At 45.1% G+C, this 15,572-nt stretch overlaps 1 protein-coding gene across 1 annotated transcript in view; it reads right to left on the reverse strand.

Annotated features, from left to right (window-relative positions):
* Positions 1-15,572, reverse strand: part of ITGA9 (integrin, alpha 9) — a 263,996-nt gene that overhangs the window by 103,302 nt on the left and 145,122 nt on the right. Inside the window, exon 18 of the mRNA XM_004676316.2 lies at positions 14,088-14,164. Within this exon, the coding sequence (XP_004676373.2) occupies positions 14,088-14,164 (77 nt within the window). The remainder of the gene's footprint in view (positions 1-14,087; positions 14,165-15,572) is intronic.

Here is a 15,572-nt window from a genome sequence, read left to right on the forward strand (position 1 = left end):
TTAAAGGAGTAATCCTCTGGCCTAGGAAGCTATGAAAGAGAGCTAACCTCACTTTATCTGGAGAAGGAAATTCATAAGCACACACGAGTAGCCCAGTGGCCTCAGAGAGCATCTACAGTTCACTTCCAAATAGAATTATTAAACAGAGAGCAAAGACAGAAAAGCTCAAAGTCAAGTGATTCAAGCAAGTCTCTGTGATTAAGGGGAGCCAGTCACCTTGCAGGGCAGAATGTGAACTCAGACTTTTTTTTACAAAAGAGGTCTTAAGGCTGTTTTCAGTCTATTTCACAGCTAAAAAATTATGTATAAAACAGTATGTGTCTGTTTCCAAAGCTATTCTTAGAAACACAATTTGCCAGCATGCTTCTGGGTGCTTTCAAATATGTTCACTGAAACCTAACAATACCATGAAAGGTTCCTGATGTTGGTACCAGTTTTAGATATGAGGAAATCAAGATTTAGAGAGAGAAGGTGGCTTGGCCAAGGACTTGTGGGCGGTTTAGAACTCAATGTTCCCTACGTCTTCAAAACCCACCCCTCTCCATCCTTGTCTATAATCTCCACCCTCTTGCCCAGCACACCCCAGCTGCTCTCTTCCCTCCCTCCTGGGTGAAATAAATCTCCCTATTACGAGCGCCTCCAGCCACAGGGGCTTCACCAACCCTTCATGGCACTGACAAAGGATTTGAGAAACACTTGGTAGCATGACTCTTTGATGAAGGGCTACCTCTTTCCAACTGGGATGGGCCTAAGAACCAGGGAGCAAGGCCCTCTGTCTGGTCTTGCTCCTTATTGTACCCCCAGTGAGAGATGCATCTGGCACAATGAGCCCTGAGCGAGTGGATGAACATGTACAACAGCCCCACACAGGTCAGCGGCGCCTCCTTTGAACTTTACGTGTGCAGAAGCTGGGTCCAGCAGAGCCACTTAACCCTTCCTTTCCCGACAGAGGTCACAAAGCCATGTAGGGGGGCTGGATTAGAGCCAAAGGTCCGTGGGTAGAGAGACAGCTCCTACATAAACTCCATCTTGTTCAACAAAGGCTTTGGCAAGACATGCCTTTTACTGACATCTGAAAAGAGCAGGACTCCATGAAAACTAACCTCTCTGCCAGAACTGCTGAAAGATTAATTGATCAGGCTGAGGCCTTCTGTGCCAAACATTCCATGGGAGCTGACTTATTTGTTGAAGAACAGTCTTTGTGATTTTCAAGGAATTTTATTCCCTGAGAAAATTTTCCATTAATTCTAATTTGCTTGTGTAGCCTTTGAAGCAGGTCATGTTATTTGGTATGCTGATCATCTTGGTCTATTTTAATCGATTTATTCACAATCAACATAAGCTACGAACCGTACAGTTTCTAGAAAGCTTATCTTACAGCACATATACAGCCGGCTGGAAACTTACTGCTCAGCTGTTATCAGAAATAACAAATATAACTGTCCTAACACATCTTATAGTGGCTGTTCTTGACCATGTTAGGTTTACATGTAAGCTCAGCACCATGATGCCAGACATCAGAGGTCCCTGCTGGCATTTTAGCTGTGCCACCTGCAAGTGCTACAGATCTCGCCCTTTGACCTCACTTGTCACCGCATGTGAGCAGGGCTGAGGGCTCCAACTTCCTTAATGGGTAAATGCAATCCATTTCCATATCAATCATATGCTGAACCACCAATGCCCCTAAAGCCAAGGTCTTTCCCTTCTACCATCACAGAAATAGTTTTATGCAGATAAATTTTTGTGAATATGATGAGGGAAGAAACTAAAGCAGTTATATGGTGTTTAATAATTAATTTTCCATGAGGTCATTTTAGATCACCCTCAAGTCTTCAAGATATAAACCATGACCTTTTTTTTTTTTTTTGCATCATTTTGTGCATTTTCCCATCTCAGTTGTAATCCCTGTGGGCTGCCCAACACCAAATCACCCTTGTGCCATCACCATAGTTCAATGCATTGCCCTCCCCACATTGTATTTTATCCCATTCCCCACTTATTTTTAAAGCTTGTGGTGATAACTGACTTCCATATCATAAAGTGCCTTTATTTTCTTTTGCTGCTAGCTTACATCTAAGCCCGAGTAAAGCAAGCGTGTTTTAGGCTTTTATCAAATATATTGTAGGTTTAATCTAAGCATATGTCTGAGTTTTACAGTCTTCATATACCATTATAAATATTATTGACATTTTTCTCGAACCACAATTCTATTTGATAATGACAACTAGGTTTATGGTAAAGTGAAGCCAAACCCATCCATTTTCCTGCTTTTCTTCACCTCTCCTCCCTCTTCTTTCCTCCTCTCTCATCATTTATCCATCCATCCTTACTTTTTAAAACTGGCTTCTCAATTTAGGTGCCAAGGATATGGTCCCAGCCCTCAAGGAATTTAGTCTAGTGGAGGAGACAAACATTAAGAAGATGTCAACATACGCTGAGTACTGACCCACAGCAATGAAGATGCCCAGGACCATCCTTACACTATGAGAGCACAAAGAAGGGGTTCTATAGGGATTGAGGGGGCAGAGAAGGTAGGGGAATATTAGGAAATGTATTACTGAGGAGATGAACCATGAATCTTACAATGAAGGGAACCCCCTAGCATCAAAAATGCACCCAAGACAGACTGGACATACACTCACTCACTACCCACACTCCCACCCCTGGAAATCATATAAAAATAGGACTTTGTGGCCCTCCCTGGTGGCGCAGCGGGTTAAAGCACTGCACTAAGAAGCTGAAACCACTTCCGCATGAGTTCGATCCCCGCCTGCCCCGGAGGTGACCACATGGTGCGGCAGACCTCTCCTGACCCGCCCACTGCTCCCCTCAGCAGTGTACTTCGTGGATCTACCTGTTCTGCTCCCCACTCTGTCTCGGGTGAATCCTTTCACCCTTCGCATCTCTGGCCTGTACCCTGGCTCTATATAAATAAATAAATCTTTAAAAAAAATAGGACTTTGTGAAGCAGATCACAAAATATGGACTATGATTCCTGATAAGGTTTCAGCATCCAACAAACCACATATTCTCAAGAGCATGTCATAAAAGCAATGACGAATTACAGCTACCACAATTTAAAACTATAAACCATGCTTCCAATTCTTAAAAATGAGTAGACACCATTAAATCAGAAACGGGACTTGACAAATGGCTGGGGTTCACCTGAGTCACCACATAACAGATTCAGGTCAGAGAGGTGACCCCTGGCAGTGGCAACGCAGCAGATAACAGCAGAGCTGGGCAGCCTTCCCATTCTGGGTCCATCTTCTGTCTCCAGGCCTACAGCCCTTAAACTACATAGAAATATAACTAGCCAGTATCAAATTTACATAAACATTATTTGGTTAGAATGAAATGAGAAAATTGTGTTTGTCTTCCTAGCCTTCAGAATATCTTATCATTAATGAGATACCAAAGTGAAGGTGTTATAAAATGTAGTAGACTGTTGGGAAGGAATGGGCTCTTCGTAAATTAAACATATTTGACTTTAATAACGTAAAAGGATTGATTTGTGATTACCCTTTAATGGCACCTATCTCATGTTACTGGCAAAGCAGAGGTCAAAGAGAAATTAAATGCCTTTGAGTAAAAACTGGACAAAAATTGAGTGCTTAAAAATAAAATTGATACTGTTTCAGCCCCAAAAGCTCATTTTAAAATGTCACAAAAGAAAACAGACCACATGTGTGCTTTTTCTCCCCACAAAGTACCTTTGAGATGAGCCTCAGCGGTTACATGGGGTAGAGGGGGAAAGGCAGCAAGACAGCAGGTCTTAGCCTGGGCTGCAGTAGAAGATCCTGAGGCACGTTGGAGAGCAAGTCCTTCAGGGGAAGGTAGGCCAACCACATACCTGTGGCAGTGAGGCGGAGGGAGTCCACAAGGAGGACAACCAGCAGAGGATGCGACAGCCAGCCAGTGAGCCCTGAGGGCACCTGAAGCCTCCTCTTGCTGGGCAGTTGGCCCACCTTGTCCTATGCGTGGCCCATACCCACTGCCACATAAACACAGAAGCTGGGCTCCTGTAGCCTCCAGCCTCAGCCTTGAACCTCCTGGGCACCAGCTGAGGGTCCTCACTCTGACTAGTCTGGAACCTCATTTCCCATACTTTGTTCAACACTCCCTGACACATCTGGAACCTTGCCTGCTTGTCAGGTCTGCTCATCCTCTACCTGTTACTCCAGGTCTCTCCTCCACTTGCCCCGCCACTAATTTCTCTGTATGACACACTCCAGGGCCTGGTTGGGCTTCCTCTGAAACCTGGGTTAATGCAGGTCTGTGTAAGATGCTTCACCATCTCTCTGGACATTTGCTTACTTTCAGATAAGCCTTTAAAAATCTAAAGAACCATCAGTCGACATTAATTTCTGCTTTTGTTTTAAATCCATAACTCTAAGTGGCTTTAATAGTCATGTTGTTTATATCTGCAATACTGCATAAATCAATAACACTATCATTAAACAGAATATGCTTCATGGATGGATGGATGGAGGTTCCGACCTTTTCCAACAATAGGTTATTACGACATTTACTTTGAGGATGTGCTTCCCATCTCTGCTGTGTTTTATACATCCTTTTAATCATACAAAGCAGATCCATATGGTTATTAACTCCAGATAGCGATTGTGAGGCACCTCTGTAAGGCACATCAATTAAAGTTTACAGTGGGTCAAGGAAATGTTCCCAGGGACTCAATTTCTGTTTGAAAAACACTTACATGAAGCCAGAAGTACCCCAACCTCTCTCATATATACCCACCTTGGCCAGTTTCAAAGTGAGTGAAAAGCATTTACTAAGATGATCTGAGCCAAAATAGTGGTTCCCCTAGCAACATTCAGATACTTAACATAAATGTGTTATTTCAAAAAATAGTAACATACTTATATATTCACTGGCTTTGCTAACATCAACTTGGGTCTACCTCTGGCTCATTTAATGACTCAGGTGGTATTAGAATCAGTATTTTCTTTAATGATCATTCTTTTTCTAATGAGGCAAACAGAGAAGCCAGAGGCCCTCCCCGCTCTCCCAGCAGTGCAGGGGCTCTCCTCCTGCCCCATCTGTTTAACTGTGAAAAGAACTGCTGGTCCCCAGCTAAGAGAGAAGTTCAAATCCTCATCAGCTTTTACTTTAGGGGTAGTTTCCGGAATCACTAAATCTTAGGACATCTGGAACAAATCAACTTTGCTCACTGTAACAACTGGATTAAAGACAAAGCATACTTGGGGGGGGGGGGGACAGGAATTCCCAAGATCTGTGGTCTGTTCAGAGGTGCTATGTCGTAAGACAGGGCTGGTGTGCAGCCCTGGTGCTGTGCCACCTCTGTCACCCTGAATCTGCCCATGAAACCTGGCGACTACACACTTGCTCAGAGTGCAAGAGGCTGACCTGCATTTCCAGAGGCCAGCAGGTCAGGCAACTCAGAAAACCCAAGCCAGCAGGGGCCCTGTGGTTCCTCGACAAATAACTCTGTGTGGCCGTGATTTTTCTCCAGTTTAGCTCAAAAATCAAATGGGGGTATAAATGGTTGCAGACAACAGAATGTATTGACACCCAAGCCTCCTGGGTCTGGAACCTTTTTCCAGTGAGTGGAGGCAGCCATAGAGCAGGGAAAAGTAGCTTCCCATCTGGGTTCTTGAAGGCAAAAAACGAGAAATGCAAAAAAAATTCAACATGTCAGGCCCACACTCATCACATCAAGTTTCTCTGGCACTCACACAGAGTTCAAATCCCGTGAACACAGAAAACATGCTATGAAAGAGATGTGTTTCTGGCAAGAAGGGTGTCCATTATCTCCACCCCAATATCATGGGCTCCCTCCTGCACCATGGACTGTGGCTCAGTTTCCCACTTAATTTTGGTCACAAAAGCCATCTTTTGTAAGATGGTTTCCTGTTTAGTTTTTGTTTTTGTTTTTTTTTTTTGATCCCTTGTGTCTGGCTAGTCCTCTTTACAAACTGCCTCAGGGAAGAAGCATCCAGAAGTAACTCTAAAAGATGCAAAGTCCCATATATTGCCTGAAGCTACCCCTACACATACACCACAGATCTGAGTTCAGAGAACCCAAACCTTCCAACTCTGAAGAAAATTAAAAAGCCCATCAGCAATTATCTCCCCTTTAACCCTCACTAATATCCGATAAACAACGCTGGAATGGGAACCTTTCGCCACTTTGCAGGGGGAATGCGATGTGGGACCCAGCAGTGATGGAGAGGTTTGCAAGGTGAGACTCTGGTGCTTGAGCAGAAGTTCTTGTGCCATTTACTGAAAGCATACAGGAGAGTAAAAGCTGATCATGTGGCAATGGTATGAGGAACAGCCCAGAGGGTAGGACAGGAATGGGGGACAAAGCTTTACAAGGGACAGGCAAAGGGACATTGTGACCATGTCTAAGGTGTTATCCCTGCAGTTATCCCAAGACGTCCATGGAGACAGTCACGTCATCAGGTCAATAGCAGCCTCAGTGTCCCCAGACTTGCCTTGTGATATGAGCTATACTCCAACAGTTGTCAAGGAATGTTCTGCTGTGATTTATGGATGGCAAATAGGACACAGTTGCCCATGAGTGGCCAGCTCAGAGGAACCCACAAACAACATTGGACTCGCTTTCCTTTTGAAACTCATAGTCCTAAAAAGAAATCAGACTGTCTGGCCAGGAGAACTAAAAACAACAAAAGGTGAGGTCCCAGTTCTAAGGTGTCTGGTCAGCACCCTGGAAGCTGTGGTCTGTGCCTCAGACTCTGCTGCTTTATAGGGACATGCCCTGAGGGGCTCTGAGCAAGGATGGGGCAGGATGGGAGTAGGAGGAAGCTGAGCAAGGCTGGCCCTTAGGCCAAGTCTGGCCTGGGCATGATTCACACAGGGTTCCAGAGCCAAAAGCACAGTGTGTAGCTTGACAAGGGGGTTGCCCTCGGCCAGTCATTAACTGAAGGCTGCTCCTAGGATGGGTCTAAGCTTCCGGGCCAGGGGTGCCCAGGGCCATTCTCCAACCTGGAGGAGCCTGGCTCTGAGCCCCAGGCAGCGATACTCAGTGGCTGGGCAGGTGCACCTGCGCAGTACAAAAGAGCTAGCTGTGGCGCCAGCAGCGTCCACCCAGCCTCGTCATTTTGGGATCAAGATCACCAGCAATGGAGTGGCCCATGAAACTGTAGAAGCTCTTCACACGGTACCTTCCCTCTCTCTGCAGCTTCAATGAACTGTGTGTTAGGGGCAGTTCCGGGAAGTCATGTCCACCACCTTTGGCTCTGGGGTGTGGGCGTCGCCATGTCCTGGGGATAAAGGAGAAGGATCATCCCTCCTCCACCTCAGTTGCCTTTGGGGTTTTCATCTGTGGCGAGTTAGCAGGGTTATGTCAGGTGGCTCAGAACAAACTGGGGAGAGATGCTAATGAGAGGGTGTGTGCGAGACCACAAGGAAAGAATGTGTGGGGGGAAGATTTACTTCAGGAAACAAAACAGCTTGTGCATCTTTGGAACTCGGCTTTTGTTGCCATCACTAAGTCGCTCCCAGATGGGCGAGTCTCGTCTTAGTGGCAGGAGACCAACAGCACAGTCACAGAATAAACTGCAAAAATCTTAGCAAAGAAAGAGCACGTGGCTCCCCATCTGCTCTGGATTTAAGAGCCGCCGGGGATTGCCGGGGATCTAGTAGTTATATTCTCCCAATAGGTCCTGTTTTTGGGTTCAGAGGCCAGTGAAAAGGAATCAACAGCCAGATCATTTTGACCCTGCTGGAAAAATGCTTCCATGTGAAACTTCTGATGACTGGTTATATCCAATGCCAAGGAAAAGTTTTATTAGCTATACCCGGAGGTAGACCCAGACACTCCCAGCCATCCCAGCCACTTGGGAAAGAGGCGGGCCAGGAGGACGCCCAGGCCTCTGCTGTGCTGTGTCCCTGCTGCCCGTGGTTCCCCGTCCTCTTTCCGCCAGATGGAAAGTTTCGGTCAGTGTCTGCTCGCTAGGGAGAGGGCTGTTCCTGAAGTCTTGGATCTGGTGGGACAGGTTTCTGCCACTTGTATAGTGAGACTCTGAAAATGAAGTGACCTTCTCTACATGAGTCTGTCCCACAAAGGACAACTGCTCCTGGGGTGACAGCCACCACTCCCCACATCCCCCACCCCCACACCCCCAAGCCTGACATTGAGCCTGGTAGACCATTTAGGAAACTACAACTCAGATCCTCCCTGAGATAGGGAGGAATTTCCAAAGGTCATTTCCGTCTGGTTCACAGACAGTCCAGGTTCCCTAAGCTGCCATGGCTATTTCAAGACAGAAGCCGCCTGTCTAAAGGTTACCACCTGGACTCACCTCAGGCACCTCCCCTCAGTAGTTTTTCTGCCTTTGCCCTTTAACTTTCTTTTTGATTTCAGCTAAGTGGCCCAAAACCCTGCCTACCTGCTTCCTGTTCTGTGCTACTGTGCCAATACGTACTGAAACCTCGCCAAGTCTGGGGAGCCCAGGATCTGGGCTTGCTCCACCCTGCAGATAACTGAGGGGTAGCCCAGCCCAGGTGGCCGTGTGCACTTATCCCCAGGCTGGGGAGTCAGGTCTAAGCACCACAGCTGCAGGGCAGGCTCCACCCAGACCCCTCCCAGGAGCATGGACATGCCAGGGATCTGATCCTCAATGCCCAGATATGCTGTGGATACATCCCCACCTGCCTCTGTGGCTGCACTAGGAAACTGGGAACAAAGCTCCTGAGCCTGGATTGCTCATGGGTTTGTTCTAAAGCTAACTGCCCTTCAATACATGGTTATACATGGTAGTGGAAGAAGACACAGACTACCCCAACAGGAAACAGTTACTAATGGAGAATACTGGGGTTCAGCAAAACACAGAGCGCAAGCATTCCAGGATATTTAATGGGAAGAAAACTCAGTGTCAAGAGGTGGCAGAGCACTCCGTCCAGAGATTCTAGAAAAACTTCATCAACTGAGGATCTCTGAGAAAGGGCATAGTGCAGACATCATCATCAGGGGCGCCCCTTGCCACCCCCCTCACACTGTTCTGAGTGCTCTTGGTGACTTCCAGCTGCCAGTGTCTCCATCTTTGTATTTCAGGGTGTTTTCCCAGAACCAGACAAGGAGTCTGTCACAGGCTGTAAGTGCCAGAGAATTAACTGTCCTTGCCCTGCTAACCCCAGAGCAGCCATCAAACCATGCACCTCAGGAGCTGATCTATAAACACCTCAGTCCCTTCACGCCTGAGAGGCAATAATCTGAGCTGTATCCTTAGACACAGATCTTAGCAGATCGCTGCAGGATGATGCTACAGTACTGGGTGCAACGGGCTGATCGACAGTCCCTCTCCAGTCACATCTGGTTCTGGTGCTGCAGCTCCTTCCACCAAGAGTAGTTTATTTCTCTGTCTTGTGAATCCAGCTGATGCTGTGAATTTGCTTTGGCCAATAGAATGTGGCAAAATGATAATGCTGGATCTCTTCTATTGAATGCTTAGCAATTCCTCTACCTTGTATAACCAAATACCTTTGAAAGCATTTGTGTATAAACTAATTCATTAAATAATCAAAATAACAATATAATGTCTTGCCCTTATTTCCCCCATTTTACAGATGAATTAACAGACACAGAGATGTCAGACAACTTCCCAAGGTCATGTTGCTGGTAAGACACTACAGAGATTTATTTAATTTTTTCCCAAGTTTCAGATATTTATTCATTAGTGTGAACCTCAACACAATACACCAACATGATTGTGCATTTAGAAGGGAAGTACTTCTTGGGTAAGTGGGAATTCTTATGGAGCTTCTGGAAGACCTTCATTTTAAGCAACTTCTAGTGAAATATTTAAAACTCTGGAACCTTCCTTCAGTCTGTGGTCATCTACATTCACTTAGTAGAAACTGTATTGATCACTGGAACCCAGTTTGTTCCAGGTTCTAGGTTATTCTTTGTCTCAGCTGACATTTGGGTTGAGCAAAGCCAGACACATGACATGCAGCACCACTCCTGTCCCTCTAGTTCCAATAAATGCAATAAAAGCAGGGGGGACCAAGCAAGGATGCTTCTGGGTCTGATTAGGGGTCTGGCAGAGCATGGATAAGGGAGAAGCCTTGGGCCAGGCAGGAGAGGAGAACAAACCTGTAAGACCCAGCACTAAGTCTCTATCCACACAATATTATGTATATCAGAGGCTCTAGGGAACCAAGTGTACCATTAACAGGAGTGTCTTCCCCTTCATAAAACAAGATAATTTTAATTCTATCCTCCACTGTACAGTTGATGCTTCTGGCCACTTTGCAACTTTGGAGAAGAATAATTTGTTTCAAACTGTAAATCCATGGGTACAGTGGTCCTCCTCTTGAAAGCTGGTCTTTCATGCATAGAGTTATCCATCTCCCAGCCAAGGGTTTTGGGAAATGCACTTCACAACTGTCCTGCCATAATAACAGCAGTACTGAGGCTGTAACCATAGGACCATTATACGTGGCCACTACATGGTTCCTATAACTTCACAAATATTCCACTGTGTCTTTTCACCTCCCTAAAGGGTTCTTTCATTATTCAAGTTGGCTTGCCAAAAAGCACTGAAATGCTCCACAGGTCTCCATCGAAAATATATACATTTTAGCTCAACTGCCATAGTCAATATTTCTTCTTCATTCTCTTAACCATATATGATGCTTTCTTAGGTACTGTGATATTCAGACAAAACAAAACATAGTTGCATCATTTTCCTATGGAATTTCCAATCCCACATAATAGAAACGATTGTAAACAGCTTTATCCCTATTACTGGACACTTTGGAAATGGCCTGCTTTGGAACCAGCATAGTCTTAAACACAGAGCAGATTGCTTTAGGAGACAACAGTCCTTCTGGGATTCATGCTCTTTGATGAGGGGGAAAATAACAAAACAGAAACATGCACAAGTCTCAGCCACAGTCAGCGTTTCCTCACTTGATCCTGGCCATGCTGGGAGGCCCTGTCAATCTCAGATGTCTTCCCCTCTGTTTTCTCAAGACAAATCACTTCAGTCAGGTGGGTCTGTGGGGACCGAGTCTCGACACCTCGTACTGCTCAGTCTCCCAGCCCTGGAGGAATCTGTCTTTGCCCTCCCTTTGCTTCACCTTTTCAGTATAGTAGTCACAGCTCATAGAAGGGTTAGACTCTAAAGACAGAAGCTGTGACCAAGCACACCCAGTCCTGCCAAGGCTTCTCCTGCATTGAGACGGGAGGCAGCTCCATGGGTGGGAGCTGAGCGTGTGGGAGTGGAGGTGGGCAGAGGGAGCACCTGCCTCAAAACTCAAGTTGGAAATATGTTCACTAAAGGACAAGAAGATCCACACAATCTCAACTTCATCCTCTCACTTGCTCACCCTACCTCCCCCTCCACTGGTCTCTCATCCTCTCCTTTCCAGGCTGTGCACATGGGGAGAACAGGGGCCATATCACCTTCATTCCTGCAGCCTGATGCTCAGCACTCCTCAGACTTAAACACCAAAGAAATGTACATGCAATCCCGGGCAAAAATGAATCAAGAGAGTTAAAAGATAACCAAAGCAGCCCACTTCAGGCTCAGCCACTCAGCCTCTGTCCACCAGCCTTGCTCTCACCAATGTACACTGACCATTCAGCTCCTCTCTCTGAGCCTGGCTCTGTTTAAAAGTTTGGATGAGTTCAGTGTAACTGTGAATGAGGCTTTGGCTGTGTATCTCTACTGACTCAATCACATATTAATGTTTCTCTAATGGCTCCTCTGGGAATAGCCGTAGGCCCACGAGTATCATGAAGGCTTATTGGGTGATTTCACCAAGAGATGATTTTGGGAGACTGAGGGACTTTTGGGAAATAACTCATACCAAGAAGAGGCTCAGAGTTCTGGGCCATGGACACTGTTTTTAAGACACAGAAAATCTCCTCACAATCTCCAGGTAGTATGTCTGAGTCCTAGGAAGTCAGACGTGTGTGAAAGGCTGAAGTCGCCTCAAACACTGTGAAGCATCAGGAAAGAAGACGGTTATCCTGTTCTTTATATGGTAGAGTAGAAGACATTATTAGTTCCAACTTGTCACTCCTCTCTATATCAATCTGTGCTCTGTCCTGGGTGACTCTGCAGTTCCTGTCACTAAAAAGCCCATCTCTTAAATTATGGTTTGGTGATATGACTTGCTGTGACAGCAGAATAAGGCTGAAGTAGTGCATCAGCTCTGAGCGCTGACCCAGAGTTCCCAATGCTTCTGTTTGCCACCCCACGAGAAGATCATGCCCAGCCCACTGGTTCCAGTAGGACAATGAAAAGCACAAGAAGTAAAGCTGAATGGGGTACCTGAGCTAAGCTAAGCTCAACATACCCTCCGCTGAACCGCAGATGCATGAGCAAGTTAGTCAAGATTCAGTTGAATCCAGCTTGGACCAGCCAATCCTCAGCTGACCTGCAGGTCCGTGAGAATAAATGATTTCTGTTTGAAGCTACTGAACTTTGAGGCCTGTTACATAGCACACTTCTGTGGTAACAGCCAGCTGATACATCTAGGAGTCTCACCTGGCCACCATGCTGGTTATCCACACACTATCAATTACTAGGCCAACAGAAAAGAACTCAAGACTAATGCTCTTGAGAGGCAGGTTAGGGCTGTGGAAGCAGTTTTAGGTGCAAGTTAATCTTTCACCACACCTCAAATTTTACATCTTAATGTGTGAAAAGCACAACTCATTAGACATGGATTTGTCCATTTACAAATGGGTGGTAAAACTATCAGGATGTTTACAGGATGTTTATCACCTAACATTTATCCTTGGAGCAAGTGAATCTTCTACCACATGAAATTTTCTACATCCAAAAAATTTCCAACATTTACAGACTGCTTCAAGAAAAAAATAAATTCATATATTTTTGTTTCATGTTACTGCTTCCTTAAAACACTTTCTTAGATCTATTTAAAATTAATAGCCTGATACTTTATGAAACTCCTTTCAAATTGGTTTCTCTAAAAGTCCCAGACGGTCCTTCCTACTAATGTTAAACAACTCCAAAAGCTACTCCATGAGTCTGAAGTTTTGTTCATAGCTTGGCAAAACATGTGCTTCTTTAATCTACCAATCGTGTCCTAATCAAAAATAATGCTAACTCATAATTAAGTGGTTTGGAAGAGTATTTGTGTATGAGGGGGTGCTGGGGGCAGATCCATTACCATTCCCCCAGTAAATTCAATCAAAGGAAAAAAATATATAGAGTTACTTTTCCTCGACTTTTTTCATAAGTAAACATCTTAGGGTAGTCACTAACTAATGAAGGGATATTTCTTTCATTCTACCATAACCTAACTCTCACAGTTAAAATAAGAGGCACTATACAGCATTTTCGAGAATAACTCTCAAAACTGGTGAATATTATTGAGAAATGGAACTAAATCATATGGAAGGGCTTTCTGGCCCCAAGGCTAAAACAACCTTTCAGAAGGGATTGTCGCAAAAGGAAATCACTCTCTGAAGTGCAGCTAAATGATTAGGACCAGCCTCTAACCTAAAAGAAGTCTGAAATAAAAGGTTGGCAAAGAGGAAACAGAAGCCCTCTGTTCACCTTTAGCCCGGGGGGCTCTGTCTGTGGGAGGAAACCCCGGCACAATAGAGGGACTGTCTGTTCACTTGATCAGGATAGCCTGGGCCCTCCTTCACCCCCACCCTGCCTCCTGCTGCCACTACTGTTGCTACAGCAGATGCTATTGTTAAAAGTGGGGGGGGGGAGATTAAAAGAATCTTTATTTTCTAGCAAGTCAAATCAGAAGAATTGGTTCCAAACAGTTGAATATTGACAGGTTCACATGGTCCAATTCAATACCATGAATAAACATGAAATTCACCCTTCCTAGCACAAATACTCAGAAATTAAAGCTAAAGTATAAGAGGTGGGATGATAAGCTAAACAAAAACCAAATTATACCCCAAAATAATAGTTTAGAATTACATTAAAATGATTATATAATATACATTCTTCGGCATGCAAAATAGTACTGTTACCTACCAACTGTACTTCTCTGGTAGGGAAATACACAGTCAGGCCTTGAGCTTGGGGTCAAGGAAAAAGAGCTTTGCAGAATAAAATCATGAAAGAGCAGTGACTTACCCAGAGAGCAACAGCTGACCCTGAAGCTGCAGGTCGGTGGCACAGTCCTCAGAATGGCAATTCCTTTCAAAAACAGTCTAGGAGGAGAGAGATGCAAAGCAACTCAGAACCGGCGTTATGAGAAATGAGTAAGTAACTCAAGTACTTTCTTCCAAATCTGGGAGATTCTCCCCTCACCTCCAAAAAGCCAGCTCCCAGCATGGAGAGGCACCATGGCAGACTCCAAGACACCCACACTGAGGCAGGCTCGGTTTTAGGGCATTTTCTTCAGAGATACATGCCAGGTGTTTTTCTTTCTCTGAGAACAGCTTTAAATGCTCTCAGATGTGAGGGAATGCACAGCTGCATAAAGAATCTTCAGATAACCGCCTGGTCATTTCCCTCTGTTGTCTTGAGGAGGCAGAAAACTTACTTCAGATGTGTTCTGCCTGAGCAATAAAATCATACTGTAACTTTTAGCTCCAAGGGAAAAGTCGAAGGTGAGGAGACCCTGAGGCTGAGGGCCCACAAGGCGCCAGGTCTGAAGGGATCATCATTTCCCTTTAACTTGGCAGCAAGTAGTTAGTAAGGACACAGTGTCATCACTTTAGGCAAGAATGCATCTTCACAGCAGAAGTCCCACCAGAACTAAGACTGACATTCCACGTGCCAAGCCCAACATCTTGCCAGAGGACTTGGGGGTGTGTCTGAGCTGGGACTATCTGGGAAGCTGGCTGAGGAACCAAGAACAGCATCGGGAGAGGAATTACTTTTCTCCTCTCTGTGGCACACTGTATTCTCCAATCTGGTCTCAACGATTCTTTGATGTTTCTAATCTATGGACACCAAGAGCCCCCATGTTCCAGACTGAGAGAGACTCTAAACTACTACTAGGTGGCCTTGACCACATCAGTAGGCTTTAGGAAGAGAAGAGCTTGTTGACATTTTTTGTGGTAATTTATTCACTACTAAATTTCTTCACTGAACTAAGTTTCTTCATTGTCATGAGTGTGAGTTCCAAGTGATTTGCTCCCCTCACACAAGACAGATCCAGGCAGCTTCTCAGAGTGCCAGACCAGACTCCACCAAAGAGTGCCAGCCCAGACCCAACCAGACAGAGTAATTTTGCCTACGGAAATTCATATTCCTGTTCTACATTTCCAAAAGAATAAAGTGTCCCAGCCAACATTTCCTGCCTTGATTGTGGGAGGAACATTCATGGAAGTCTTGGGCAAAAAAGAGGAAATTCCCAAGTTTTTTTGGACACTTGGGAAATGAGAGAGCCAGCTTTCCAGGAGATTTCAACATAAGACAGGTAAGCTGTATTTGCCACCTCAAACAAATTGATGAGGAAGTCAGTGTGAGGACAAATGTCTCAGATGAGATGAGAAGAAAGGTTTTTGAGGATAGGAATATGATAAAACACCAAAGACAACTTTTTTGCCAAATTAATGAAAATTTTGCTTGAGGGCTTTTCATTGACAGATGTCTACAGACCTTGCACCT

Source organism: Condylura cristata, unplaced genomic scaffold (assembly GCF_000260355.1).
Source record: "Condylura cristata isolate star-nosed mole 26May11 unplaced genomic scaffold, ConCri1.0 scaffold00004, whole genome shotgun sequence".
In the NCBI taxonomy this organism is placed as follows: Eukaryota; Metazoa; Chordata; class Mammalia; order Eulipotyphla; family Talpidae; genus Condylura; species Condylura cristata.